This window comes from Notothenia rossii (genome assembly GCF_949606895.1).
Source record: "Notothenia rossii genome assembly, chromosome: 4".
NCBI lineage: Eukaryota > Metazoa > Chordata > Actinopteri > Perciformes > Nototheniidae > Notothenia > Notothenia rossii.
Genome location: NC_136902.1, coordinates 70,232,836 through 70,247,977, shown reverse-complemented (window position 1 = coordinate 70,247,977; position 15,142 = coordinate 70,232,836). Strand labels below are relative to the sequence as shown.

Below are 15,142 nucleotides of genomic sequence, written 5' to 3'. Positions count from 1 at the left end.
ACCCCTCCCATGTTAGTGTCCTGTCCACAGGGAGGAGGCAGAACAGGTGAACACCGACCTGCTCCTCCTCCACTGGGATGCAAATACACTCCACTTCTTCCATTCTATAGTCACACTGTGTCCACACATTATTGAACGCATGAGTTTGGAGGAATAAGAGGAGGAAAGCATGGCCAACTCAGCACTGGAGCTAGTGGCTCTGATCTTGACCCTGGTCGGGCTGATCGGGGCAGCAGCCAGCACTGGGATGCCGATGTGGCGAGTCACAGCCTTCATTGGGGAGAACATCATTGTGTTTGAAACCCGCTTTGAGGGTCTGTGGATGAATTGTTATCGTCAGGCCGACATCAGAATGCAGTGTAAGGTGTATGACTCTCTCCTAGCTCTGCCCCCTGATCTGCAGGCAGCGAGGGGGCTAATGTGCTGCTCTCTGGCACTGGGTGGTCTTGGTCTTCTAATCAGCATGGTGGGTCTTCAGTGCACGTCATGCATCCAAAACAACGACCGGGCTAAGCGGCTGGTCCTCATCATTGCAGGAAGCTTGGTCCTATTGGCTTGCATCTGCGTTATCATCCCCGTGTCTTGGACAGGTCACGTCATCATCAGGGACTTCTACAACCCTCTGCTGATTGACGCTCAGCGCAGGGAGCTTGGAGAGGCTCTCTACATTGGCTGGGTGGCCTCCGCTTTCTTTTTCGCTGGAGGATGCATTTTTATTTGTTGCAATGTGCAGTCGGAAGAAAAAGGTCCAGCGAGGTACATGTACTCGAGGAACTCTGACTACATGGCCTACCCTCAGCCTCTGCAGCCTCAACAGATGGTGCTACTTCCCCAAACACAACCCCAGTTTCAGCCGATGCTGTCAAGACATCCATCAACCGTCTACAGCTACTCATCCAGACACCCCTCTGAAAGGGAGTGGCAAATCTCTGAACACTAACAGATTGAGGTGATGATGAACACAGATATGGTGTATTATATACACAAGGGGATTTCTTTTTGATATGTCGTTCCTTGGCAATACAATCTATCAAACATTTCAAACTATTATAGGTTAAAGCAAACAAAGAACACATTTCAATAAATATGCTGTGAATACAATCACTTCTTTATACGTTATCTGAGTGTGATTTTTGTTAAAAAGCACACAATCTTGTTTTCAATCTATAATCACAATTTTAACACGGACTGTATAAGTCAATACATGATTTACATTACTTGTATATGTGTTGTATAATCATATTTCTATTGACACCCTTTTTAGTGTATATTAGGTTCCAAATGTTGTATGTGCATGCTGTATATACCGGCATTGGGTAATAAACACAAGACAGGTGTATATTTGTTTACTGTTAAAATGCTGTTTTTGGTACATAGGAGAGAGCCATGTAGTTATAGAGACAGTTTTTATAATTATACTAGATAATAATTATTTTCATTCTTAAAACATAACCTGTGCTTGAACGGCATATTCAAATGTATATCCCTGATCCATTGGACAAAACACACATGCACATTAAGTCACACATCCTTGTGATTTATTTACTATCTTACAAGTACACTCTACACAGTGTCCTCATATAATCCTGCTCAGTTGGCCAGTTGCTCCAGTTTAACGCACTTTTAGACATGGAATGAGGAAGTCACAGGTACTACCCTTAGGACAGTAAATTATTTATTGGTGACTGATTGTGTGAGAATAACAGAGGTATGCATGTCTAAGACTCAAAACACTTTGTGTGGGTCTATTCAACCAAAACATAATTGTAAGTCTTTGTTTAACTTTGGTATTGTGCCCTGGGGCTTTTGGGAGCTGACTGAAACGGAACAAAGGGCTGAGTAAACATGAGATGCAGGTTTAAGACTGTTTGTTAAAGGTGTGTATAGCGTAGTGTTTGTGAAGAAGCCAGACAGAGACAACCTCACAGTAATTTCATTATTAAAGAATTTGCAAGTCACTTTGCATTCAAAGCTTGAGACGTTTTCAAGTTCATCTCCAGGGTGATCCCAGCAGTGCAGTTTATTAGCTCTTGAACCATTAGGTCAGCACATTTCATTTTCACTGAGTATAAGAGCAAGCTGCCACTGTAGAATCTCAATTTCTTATACATCATTTTATTGATGTTTCATACTGAAAATATGTGTTGATGTTGTTTTTTCCCCTGTTACTCAATGTCACAGCAAAATGAATAACCCATTTGTCTATGTTGTTTTTTTTTACATTGAAATTTGAATATTTTCACACTCAACTGTGTGATGTGAGCTTCCTCTCTGTTTCACTACTTTAAAAGCCATTTCTGCAACCTTGTGGACAACAGAGGTACTACTGGAGTGAATGTGCTTCATTGTACTATATGTTTATATATATATGTTACATTTTAATGCAATATAATGAGAGAATAAAAACATTTCAAGTGATTTAAAAAAAATCTGAAGTTGTGAGCAGTTTTTGGTACATCTTGTTGTGATATCTTGGTTTAATGCTGGAGTAGCTGATGGCCCAGATATACCACTATTGCCCGAGGAACCATAAACACAAAACAAGCAGAGGTCCTCTTTACCCCCATTGCCCTGAGCCAACCAGGGGACAGCACAGCATCGTTCCCATAACAAACCACCTCTTACAGCATATAAACTGCGTCAGATAACAGAATCCTTGCTGCCTTAGACACGTCTCCCACTAAGAGTCTGTGATGTTATACTAGAACATCAGAACTTGATTTCGACGTGAACTACTCTAATGTGGACATAGCTGACCTCGTGAAGACTGCGAAATGGTTCAAGGATTTTCTGAGATAGCCGCAATGTGTGTCGGGCTGTTTGGCCTGATCGGGGCGGCGGCTACTACAGGGATGCCCATGTGGAAGGTGACAGCTTTCATTGGGGCAAACATAATTGTAATGGAAACCCGTTGGGAGGGCTTGTGGATGAACTGCTACAGACAAGCCAACATCAGGATGCAGTGTAAGGTGTACGATTCCCTGCTGTTCCTACCCGCGGATTTACAGGCAGCCAGGGGTCTGATGTGTTGTTCTCTGGCCCTGTCGGGACTGGGGCTCCTTGTGGCAATGGCAGGAATGCGTTGTATATCCTGTATTCAGGAAAATGATCGGGCCAAAACTATCATCCTCCAGGTTGCAGGTGGTATGCAGTTCATGGCCTGTGTCTCTGTCATTATCCCCGTGTCGTGGACTGGTCATGTCATAATTCGAGATTTTTATAATCCTTTGCTAATCGATGCTGAGAGAAGGGAGCTTGGAGAGGCTCTCTACATAGGTTGGGTGACCAGCGCCTTCCTTTTCGCCTCAGGCATGTTGTTCGTCTGCCGCCGTAGACCTTCAGAGAAAGGCTCATTCAACGTGTACAACCAAGCCAACTTGCTACGTTACAAGCCAGCAGCCAGCAGGCCGACTCTAATGAGGTATCATCCCATTTCGAATGTTCCCAGCCTCCCATCAAATGCTTACCATCCTTCTCTGCAGGCCAATGGCTATGTTGGACAACAATTTGAAACACCAATGCAAAACATCCCCCGAGTGATGACAAATGATGGAACATTAATCAGCCCTCCTGTCGTCTATAATCCAGGTTTGCCTGACAATCAGTCAATGTTATATCAAGACAGCCTGGCTCACCATTCCTCCATGCACAGTTCTAACCATGTTGAGAGCTTGTATACACCAGGCAACTCTTTGTATATGAGCCAGAACACCACACCATATTCCCTGACTTATATGAGCAATCCTGCTGCATCCTACCAGTCCAGTATTCATCCGGTTCCACACACTCCTGTGTTCATAGGGTATACATCATCAAGGAGACAACTACAGTCTCGCAGTGGAAGCGGCCCTGGTGTATACATCTAGACAAAGATTGTGAGTGGGTTTTTATTAACTGGTTAAACATTAAAAGACACTATGCATTATAGTTCATCATCACAAGCTTATTTCAACTGCTGTACATAAGAGGCAGGATGAAGGTCAATTAATGCCCGACGCCCAGACTAAATTGCTTTTCTATCTGTTGTTGATTTTTTACAATTAATACACAAAAAAGACAAGGTTGAATATAACTGCTAGTGATGTTAGTGTAAATATAGATTCCGGTGGGCTGTTTCAAACTTGTTTTTTCAAAATAGAAAGAACCTGTGTTTTGCATCTTTTGTATCCGTCTTATATGTAAAGAATGTGTGTTGGTTATGTTTTAGTGTGTTATTTTTAATTGTCTTTTACTAACGGTATAACTAATTCAAAGCTATTTGTGAGAGTTGTTTGTCATACGTTTGTATTAATAACTTCCCAATAAACAACAATGTTAAATGACGATTGTTAAGTGGAACGTCCAAAATGTTTTCTAGGATGTATTGCACTATAGCAAAATAAGAAAATATGAATTGCTACTGAATAAACTGTGGTCATCATGGTAAATGTGTTGTTTTAAGCTCTTCATTTGCATTACAATTGTACTGAACTCAAAGCCTTTGAATTCCAGACAATATAAGGTAAAAAGATGAGACCGCCTGAATGCGTCTTCACAGACACATGGTAAAGAGCTATTGAACTATTTTACTTTACATTGCATTTAGCTGACGCTTTTATCCAAAGCGACTTACAATAAGTACATTCGATCAGGAAGATACAACCTTGAAGAAAACAGAATCATATAAGTACATCAGGTTTCATAGAGCCAAACATTTCAAGTGCTACTCAACTGGCTTTAGATAAGCCAGTCCTTTATTAGTATATAAGTGCTCTGTTAGCAGTTCTTTGTTAGTAATTCTATCGCTCGAAGTGGAGTCGAAAGAGATGAGTTTTCAGTCTGCGCCGGAAGATGTGTAAGCTTTCTGCTGTCCTGATTTCAATGGGGAGCTCATTCCACCATTTTGGAGCCAGGATAGCAAACCCACGTGTTTTTGCTGATGGGAACTTGGGTCCCCCTCGCAGTGCGGGTACAGCGAGCTGTTTGGCCGATGCGGAGTGCACGTGCTGGGGTGTACGGTTTAACCATGTCTGGATGTAGGAAGGACCAGATCCATTCGCAGCATGGTACGCAAGTACCAGTGTCTTGAAGTGGATTCTAGCAGTTACTGGAAGCCAGTGAAGGGAGCAGAGGAGCGGCGTGGTTTGGGAACATTTTGGAAGGTTGAAGACCAGACGAGCCGCTGCATTCTGGATGAGCTGCAGAGGTCGGATGGCACATGCAGGTAGACCAGCCAGGAGGGAGTTGCAGTAGTCTAGGCGTGAGATGACGAGAGCCTGGACCAGAACCTGCGCTGATTTCTGGGTCAGGAGGGGACGTATCCTCCTGATATTGTAAAGCGTGTATCTGCAGCAGCGGGTTCTAGCAGCAATGTTTGCAGTGAAGGATATATGGATATATTTAAATATATCTCAGCTTTGTATCAACAGCAAATACTGTGTGTGTTGTGATTATTGCATGATTTGTTATGCCATCAACATTGTGGCCGGAATCAAACCTCAACACTGACTTTTCACCACTAGAGTGCACCAGAGAATGTGAGGAGCATCCAAACCCTGGACTCCCTGAGCAGGCTCCAGAGGGATAATGCCCTCCTTTCACTGCACTTCTTTAGCTGAAGCTTTATTAAAAAGGTCCCATGTCATGGCCATTTCTACTGATCATAATTTCATTGTTGAGGTATACTAAAATAAATGTATATTGTGCAATTTTCCAAACTCACATTGGTTTCTCATACAGCATTACATTACATGTTACTTGTTAGACGCTTTTATCCAAAGCGACTTCCATACTCAATCCTGTGGGCAATCCCCACAGGAGCAATTTGGGGTGAAGTGTCTCAGGGACACAACGACATGCTGACTGCAGTGGGGTTTTGAACCTGTGACCCCCTGATCCGAACACCTACAGACAACCCACTGCGCCACACGACCCCCAAGCATCTCTTTATAGTATGTGTACTTACTCTCCGTCCTAAACGGCTTGTTGGAGCTCCTGCCCCCCCCCCCCTCCCTGTGAGCCCAGTGGCCGTCTGCGCGGAACTCAGCCTGGGCACACACACACACACAGCCTGGCTAGGAGTTTGTGTGTGTGTGCCCAGGCTGAGTTCCGCAGTGTCTCAATGTCTCGCCGACCCCACACCAGTGAGCCAGCTCACAGTGTCCCGCTCCTTGCAGCAGCGAGCCTCGCAACGTCCCGCCGAGTGTGTGAGGAAGTCCGCGGATTGGGCCAAACGTAACGGCTCCGCGGACGTAACCGTTACGTCACTATACCCGAAATACGTCACTATACCCAAGAAGTAAACAATGGAAAATGAGAAATGTCCAACGAAGCGTTCTGGGGCAGCATAGACAGGTCTTTTCAGTGTTAGAGTTCTACTCGCTACAGGGTGAACTTTGAGGGTTTGTGACTCTGCAGACCGTTTACATGCAGAACAAGCTACATAACACACAAGGGGACGGGTAATAACCAGAAAAGCAAGACATGGGCCCTTTAACAACACATACATTTCAAACCTTAGAAACTGGTCATAGTACAGGCTGTTGTTGGAAACTGACAAACATGGAGATGATTTAAAAAAGATGCTTATATTCTCTATACGAGACTTGTTTTATGGTTTAACTTATATTTAATGCTTTCACCTCATGAAGAGACTCTACACTTTGAGCCCCTAAAGATAAAATATTTTCTCTCTAATTTTACTTATTTCTGGTGAATTAAATCATAGTGAGATTACAGTAATCCCAAAAACCAACGAACACCCCATGGTGCCTCCTTAGGGAGCAGTGGGTGCAGCTTTAACACCAGTTGATGATCGTTGCAGCTGAGCAACCAAGACAACTTTTTAACTTCTATCCCAAACCTCTTAAGGTAATGTGAACACATTTTATTCTACTATGAGACTGTGTCATATAAACAGTTTGAGGTAGTTAATCTTCAAGAGAGCGCCACAGACCAGTTTGAAGATTAGATTTGCGTTTCCATCAGGACTGGAGCAAAGATTTAATCATTCCTCGGTGTACCAAAGCAAAGACGTTGTCGAGGTCGAATGTTGCCAGATTTGAAGTTAATCTTCAGGACGTATCCATGTTTGCGGATTAGTGGCTTGGCTGTGCCCTCAATTGAGCGCCTGCACGGGAGGGATGCTCAGCGGTGTCAAGTCAGCCACAGATGGCAAGAGGGAGACAGGAAACATGGCAGGCAAGATGTCAGAATAAAACCATTGTAGAAGATAGTTCAAATATCCTTTTGCAATTTCAAATACAAATGTGTACATGAATAAAGAATTGGAGATTAGGTAAATAGCGTCATAAGAAACCCCTGATGGATTGAATATAGCAATCAACTGCATTTAGGGAAAAAATGAAAAATATATGACTAAGATTATTAAAATATATAAATAAAATAAATAAATATCCACGGCACTGGAAAAATTATAATTAAGGGTCAGATTTATTTAAAGATTCTAATAAAATGTGTATAATTTCTATCTATAAGTATTTTAAATTTTGTTTATTTTTTCTCTATTGTTGGGGTTGCCAGTTCACCTTTTATTTTGAAAACGGTAATCACACCAGACAGTTTTCATTATTGTAAGCTTGACAGGAGGAGCTGGGCGCACAGTGCTCCTCCTCAGTTGCTGTCTACAATTCAAGTGTGAACCAGAAAGAAAACACATGATAAGAGGGATGTCTGGACAGTGAATATGGGAAGCAAAACCTTACTGGCACAGAAAGGATTTTAAAATGGGAAAACAGGAGTTTTGATCAGTGACGGCTGCAGGTGGAGTGTGTGTTTTATTTTTCTCATCACAATGTGTGAGGGATGGATGCGGATCGGATGCCAGTTTATTTTCTTTACGGATACAAGGACTGGCAAGTTATCAGCATGATTTACAGAGGGCAGAAAAACTGATATCAATGTTACATTTGACTCTGGAGAGAGGACCATGGCGAAAGGGAAGGGACTGTTATTTTCACTGCTGTACTTTATAGCAGAGTTGTGGCTCACTTCGCAGCAGGTCCTGAGAATAGGTAAGTGGTGAAACTGTCTATCCTTTTAATTAATTCCTATGTGTTAATATACAGTCCGCAGTTTGTTATGTGTTCCAGGTTGAAGGTAATTTCCCTTTGGCGTCACCTACCTAGTCTATCTTTCATTGTATACTATGTGTTAGTAAAAAGTTGACTTTTTGTATTATGTTTTTCACATCTTATTGTCTATAGAGCAACGCTTCTTTGCAAGATTACATTATATTTAGTTTGCAATGTTAGGATATACTCATAGTGCAGCTCAGACTCTGTAGCTAAGTTAAATGGGAGGAGGATAACCTTTAACTCCTCGCATGATAAACCAGAAAATTACAAAAGGGAATCACTGTGTGTTCATGGTAAATGTGTGATGCTTTTTTAGATTGAACTGTAGCTATAAAAATTGTTTCTGGATCATGCAATCATATTATCTGTAACAAACCTAATGGACAGTTGTATTCCTATGTTATTCAATAGTGGAATGATGTTTGTAGAATTTCCTTGTAAGGACAAGGGAGGTACACTAAGGACAGAGTTCTGTGTTGTTCCCCTGAAACCACTATATCGGCTTTTTTTTCCTAAATCATCTTAATCCACTTTGATTGGCTAAAATCAGAGTCCGTCTCTGTTCCACCATGTCGACAGCGCAGATCAGAGGCAGATGAGTGATTATAGGATGGTCTACAGCTGCGTCTAAAACCATATTCTCTTTGTATGATGTTTTTTGGCACTGAGAAATGTGAAATGGATACAGAGCGATAGAAATGAGTGGCCAGTCTCAGTGAAAGTTATTTAGACTTGATGCATACATGATGATGGCCAGTGACATCTGTGATTGTGGATCCGAGTTGCAAATGGTCTGTAAATCCTTTGAGAGTTGACAAGAGCTCTGCCTTCACTTTTAATTAGACAAACGGAGCTCCGGCTCTAACTATCCCCCTTTGATTTCTGATGTAACTTTGTAACAATGGAGCTGATATTTGCTATTCATTTTCTCTGCTCCTTTTATGGTTTGGAAGATTGCATCACATTTTGTTTTTCATTTAGGCTTCAGGACTTTTTGCTGCGCTCAATGCCCAAAGCAACTTTGTATTTTTCTGAATTTCTTCTACTTCTAAAGAGACTTTAAAATGGAGCCGTGTGCGTTACATAACTTTGAAGGCTAATAGGCTGGTGCCACCTCCCGTTCCATCAGTCCCGATCTGTGCACTATATTGTTAATCTCTCTAAACCATCTATCACTCTCTGAGGCCACCTAATCTTTGTCATTCTCTTCATGACCCACACACATCATAATCTCTCCCATATGGTGGGTGGCTTCGTTCAATTAACATTGCTCCGTGTTGGCAAGTGCTGGCATCAGATTGTGACTGGCTTCCACTCTCTGCACTGGGGCTGGTAATAATGGTAAATCTTCTCCCTCAAGCCCTTAAACAACTAACACTAATCTTCTTTATGCAGAAAGTCTCTTCCCCAAATATGGTACTTAGGCAGCGACCAAATCTCATCATCGGGGAGAGCACAGAAGCAGCAGCTTGTGGCCTGGCCTCCACTTCCTTTTGCAGTTTGTTAAAGTCCTTTTTCCTCTTGCTTGCATGCTTCATTTATTGGTGACATCTGATTGATTAATTAATGATACAACCCATATGATGTGAAAGGTTTGATAAACTACCAGCCAGAGAAATATCCTTTAATAAAATCATCCCCCTAAGAGTCTTACACCCAGCGCTTTTATAAATTAGGTAGCTTTGATACAGATTATAATCCTGATTTTAATTATTTCGGTCTAAATGTTTTTGAGTTGAGTCGCAAGCAGCTATCCTCTGAACAGAGAAACCTCAGTGCTCCACATCAAACGAACATAGTAGACTGGTTAGGACTTCCTCATTCATTCACAGTCTGGCACGGGCCCAGGTTGGAGTGGTGCTGGTGGTGTTGTTGAGGAGGGCGTGGGGGGCGCTCACTGGGAACAAGCCCAGGATGGGGAGAGGGGAGAAAGCAAAACACTACGTCATTGTGCCTCTCTGCCTTAAAAGACTCCCCTTCATTTGATAACTGCACAGATTAGAATCAGGATCTAAAGATCATTTCCTTAATGTTAACCTGTTATTTGGGCTATTTGGATTAAAACAGGTCGACACAGCTGCCTAAACCTGAACACTGTTATGTTTCTTGCTCTGAGCACTGAAGGGAGGAACGGAGGCCCTATAAAAAGCCAAGCCTCAGGGTTTATCAGCATTTGCCTGCGGCACGAGCAGAATCTATTGTTTTGTGACCTCCTAAGCGTGCAGCCCCCCACAGCATCGTCTGGCCTATTAAAGATGAGATGGAGGCTCAGTGATCCTGAAAATTATATTGGAAAGTAATTAATGGTAGTTGTGGCGATGCTTTTTTTTAGTAGCCGTCATCCCATTTTTTTTTTTTTCAAACCCTTCTTTATAAATTGAATTAATAATGAAGCCCTGATAAAAACTAGTGAACTTGCAGTGTTCAAATTACAACGATGTTTGTTCCTTGCAAAAGAAGATGTGCTTTTATATGCAGGATATTATAGAGGTTTTCATTATATTTTGAAGACAGAGTACGGATGAATTCATTATTCCTCTACAATGCACAACAGCTTGTCAAGCTTGTCGAGTGATTCATGCTTCAACTTTACAGTTATACATAATAATAATAATAATAATAAATGGGATTTATATAGCGCTTTTCTAGACCCAAAGACGCTTAATACATGCATCTCTTAGCTCAAACTTTCAATTACTGGAGTATATGATCACAGACGGCTCTAACTTTCTCCTCAATTTGCCTGCTAAAAGTCTATTGATCCATGAGTCATCTGCAAACAGAAAGAGTAAAATGCTTATTCCCTATTTTCTCTGCATCAGTATTGGAAATTAATTCCATTTATTATTTTGGTTTGCCCAACTCCAGCCAATGTGGTGGAGCTGAATACAAAAAGGTGCACTGAACCATGATCCAATGACCCATTTCTGGAGTTACGCTCAAAAATGCAACCACACAGCGCGGCTAAAAAGCTTCAGGCAGGACTGTTCACAGGCCACAGGATTATGTTGCAAACAAACAAAACAGGATCTATTTCTTAGTCAAATACATCCATGTCTATGTTCTAATCTTATTTTACTTTTCAAATTTAATTCATGTTAAAACATACTGTGATATCTTACATTAATTCAATATTAGAGTATAGGCCAAAGCTTCAAATCTGGCAAATTGTTGCTATTCATTTGAAAAAAAGCTAGAACAAAGTCACAGTTGTATTATGTGTACGGTAGTGTTTGACTAAACAAATAACAGTACAGAAATTCCAAAGATGTGCGTTACGCATTACATTGTTGGTCTGAGAGAGACCACAGAAGGGTTGAGCTGTGCCAACACAGTTGCTTGATTTCAAGGTGCTCAAGTTACCCTTTTTTAAATAAAATACCTGCCCCCAGTGTAACTCATTATATGCCGCCTTGGAAAACAATGTTTGCTCAATCTCATTGGACCACACATGTGAAAGCCTTGGCTAGAGACAGATTTCATTATTTTCCTTGGGATGTGTGCATTATGTATTGTGGGTTTCTTAATTGAAAATGCATGTAAGAGATAACATTGATGATTTCCTTCCTCAGTTTTCAACCACATGAATATAAGCTCATTTGAAACCAATTTTCCAGAAATTAAGTGGAGTATGGTTGCTGCTTCACTCCAGATGTCTGGACGGTTGATAGTGGCCATGGGCATGACAATAACTGATGATTTTTTTTTTTTTTTTTTTTAAATCGTTTTGTTGAAGAGGGACAAGCCACATTGATGATTTTTTTTTAACAATTAATGCTTCAAAATGTAAATATGCCGGATTTGAGCTTTTAGCTAATTTCCATCCGTAGTCCCTCACATTCAACATTTAAGAACATGACATTTATATACATAGCAAAAATAAATACATGATATGCAGAAAGAGCATGAGCAGCATACAATCATTTACCACATGGTAATACAATGTAGCAGCTACGAGATATAAAGGGCAGGAGAAGATAACAGAGCTACATAAAGTGCAAGAGGAGATACCCCTGTATTAAAGTGCATTTAGCGGTGATCGCACGTCTGTTTGTTTCTCAACCATTCTTTGAGTTGACCTTTGAAACTGTTCAAAGTGGGACAATCCCGTATCTCAGTTGGGAGGCTATTCCACAATGAGTAATAAGTGTAATTTTGTTTACACTCCATGTAAACATTTATAAAAAAACACATACTTTTAAAAGGCTTAAAATTGTCAAAACTCAAGAAATTGTGTTTTTCAAGGATGGTACAGTGGTGGTATGAATGTGGCTCTCTCTCAAACACCTTGATAGCTTTCTTGTACAGCTGTTCTATGGGTTTCAGGTTTGTGGCACAAGCAAACGACCAGTTTGTCAAACAGTATTCCATTATAGCTGGGCTTTGGTACATCCAAGCTAACAGATGGATCATTTGTTTCCTGTTTCACATTGTGTGTATAACCATCCCAAGTGCATTAGTAATAATGTGTTTTGTCCAAAGACATGTTTAACAAAAGGCTTGGCTACTTTAAACACTATAAATATTTCCCAGTAGTGTTCCTCTGACCAGCACTGATTGCTTGGACCAGCCCTCTCCTTGCTAAGCTGCAAACTGCTGTCACCGTGGATCACCCTCTGGACATCAATACACTTGTACTATAGCCTACTTTAGCAGAAATGTAAGATCCTATCTCAGGTCGAAATGACAGGAGAGATAAATGGGTTTTCTTACACTCTGGGGTGTGCCTTTATCGAGCTTCAAAGAGGAAATGAATAAGCCAACGGTGCAATAAAATAGATATATTTGTCTTTTGCTGATAATAAATTTGTTGAGAGTAAATTGACGATATAGCCAATTTCAAAGTTAAAACCGTACAAGTAAAAACAGTGGCCTATTCCAACATCAGATGCTGCCGCTGTCTGACAGATCCTAATAGTTCTGTTTTTATGGACGACTAAGCTTATAGACCAGTCTACCAACTGGAGAAATACCAATGAGGTCATAAGTCATATCTCACTGGAGGAGGCAGTGAATAAATTGTCTCTATTGGCTAATCAATATATGATCAAAAGCTACTAATAAATGCAGACATTTATTTAATTTGAAAGGGGTTTTCAAGTTCTCACACTTTGCTTATTTTTTATTATTCATCATTTGTTCACTTGAATAATGACACTTTGCAGGCATCCATCCCTGCATGTTTTTATGAACGCCACCAGAGATCAGATACAAAAATACAATTGAGAAAATCTAAATTGCAGCAGCGATTTTTGCCTTCCACAGCCCATATGAGAAAAAAAAAACCCTGATTGGAAATGGTGCTGTGATGCTGCTGCCACTCGGATTATTTTGTTGTTGAATCCTTAATAAGGCCTGTGACATTTGCGGCAGCCTCTGCACTTTACGCAAGTAAACATCTACCATCTGGTCGGACCCGTGTTCATCTCCCCTTTTATGACAAAAACACCCTGAAATCAAATCAAAAGACACCGAGATGGAACACATTTTCTTAACGTATTTGCAAGAAGGTTATTGTATTTTGCAATAAAAATTCATATTCCAGTGAGAGAGTTAGGGACTTCAACAGGCCTAGCAGCTGCTGACTGAGACTGAGGTAACCATAATTAGGATTGGCACTTTCAAGCATGCTTTTAGTAACCACGGAGTGCAGACAAGGCTCTCTCAGTTTGGGGTTTGAGGCTATGCTACAGCAAAGAAAAAGGTCATTCACAATCAAGGTCTCAAGGGGAGCTTTTTAAAGGCCCTTTCTTGTTCCAAATCAATCACAATTTCACAGGCAATTCTTCAAACACTGTAGAGAGTGAAATGACCTATTGCCATCTGCAGTCTCAGTTTTATGAGGTCATTTCCAAACTATTGTAGCACAAAATGGCATCTTCAATCTTCTAATGTGACTATCGATTTACAACTACAGGTGGTTTTAAAAGAATATCCCTTTAGGCTTTGTTTCCAGGTTAACTGCATACATGAGACAGTTCATTTGGGATTTGTTTAGATTAAAGAAATTCACTGACTTGCCCTGACTGTTCTGAACTGGCCTTGTTTCTGTCTGCACTCATGAATGTCAATGCAGTGAGAAAAAACATTTAACCCTGAGTGTATTATTTCAGAAATCCTATCACTGAATGCTGTTTACATCTGAAAGGCTTTGGTAATATAAAAGTGCAGGGACATGTTCAGCAGGGATAAGAACACTGCACGAGTCATGCTGCCCTATGCAGGTGGTGACAATCCAATGCATTTCTGGCCTTAATCCTCATTCTATTCATGCTGCACTTTATGTAACTGAAATGTAAAACATTGTATGTTGCACTTGAGCCCGGCTGGAGTAATATATCCATATTGCAGGCCATGGCATGCTAGCCGCGTCATTATTCTGGAGCAGCGCGGTGGATTAAGACTTGTACGTTTTTTAGTGGGAATGCTGTTAACAGCATTCCAACTAACTCAGGGGTCTGCAACCTTTTTGACCAAAAGAGCCATTTTGCTCCTTTTTCCAAAACATTTTTTTGTCTGGAGCCGCAAAACATATTTCATAGCTTGATAGCTAATAAAGTTGTATTTATTGCTATATCAGACAAAAACTACAGGTTTTTTGCATTTATTAGGCTATTTATTACATTATATAAAACTGTTAACCTCTAATAAGAAACAAAGAACTCCTATAAGGAGAATTAAAAATAATACACAGGCCTACTTTAAAATAAATTAAACACAGCACTTGGGGAGTCCTCTGCACATTTGAAGGAAAAAAAATATATTATTAAAATGTGCCCACTTTGAAATAAATAAAACATATAGCTGCACCCTAAAAAGAGTTAAAGGTAGGGTAGGTAAGAATGGAGAAACCAGCTCGAGTGCGCTAGAATTTGAAAATAGACAACCGGAAAAAATATGCCTCTTCCTTCAGACTTTCTTACAGAGCCCCTTCTCCAACACACGAACGCGCACATGACCAATGAGGGCACGAGATAAGTTTGTGCACAGATGGAAGGCTGACAGGCAGGTAGGCCATCCAGTTACTTTAGCCGGGCCGCCTCAGATGATTGGTCGTGCTTTTTACA

General features: G+C 40.9%; 4 protein-coding genes across 6 annotated transcripts in view; 3 read left to right on the top strand and 1 right to left on the bottom strand.

Moving 5' to 3' along the window:
- The window catches only part of LOC307035563 (uncharacterized protein), a 120,398-nt gene that overhangs the window by 98,784 nt on the left and 6,472 nt on the right, over positions 1–15,142 (bottom strand). The gene's annotated exons all lie outside the window — the stretch shown is intronic.
- Positions 129–2,409, top strand: cldn8.1 (claudin 8.1). The gene has a single exon (XM_079677788.1). It carries the CDS (start codon positions 170–172, stop codon positions 938–940), a length of 771 nt encoding a protein of 256 aa, XP_079533914.1. The 5' UTR covers positions 129–169; the 3' UTR covers positions 941–2,409.
- On the top strand, positions 2,676–4,427 carry LOC307037067 (claudin-8-like). The gene has a single exon (XM_079677787.1). The coding sequence runs from the start codon at positions 2,775–2,777 to the stop codon at positions 3,864–3,866; it is 1,092 nt and encodes a 363-aa protein (XP_079533913.1). The 5' UTR covers positions 2,676–2,774; the 3' UTR covers positions 3,867–4,427.
- Positions 7,615–15,142, top strand: part of LOC307035560 (glutamate receptor ionotropic, kainate 1) — a 31,162-nt gene continuing 23,634 nt past the window's right edge. For 2 of the 3 annotated variants that reach the window (XM_079675057.1, XM_079675056.1), the window contains exon 1: positions 7,618–8,012. In XM_079675057.1, coding sequence (XP_079531183.1) covers positions 7,928–8,012 — 85 coding nt within the window. In that variant the 5' untranslated portion in view covers positions 7,618–7,927. Of the gene's footprint in view, positions 8,013–15,142 lie in introns of all 3 variants that reach the window. The other variant, XM_079675058.1, reaches the window with a different exon arrangement.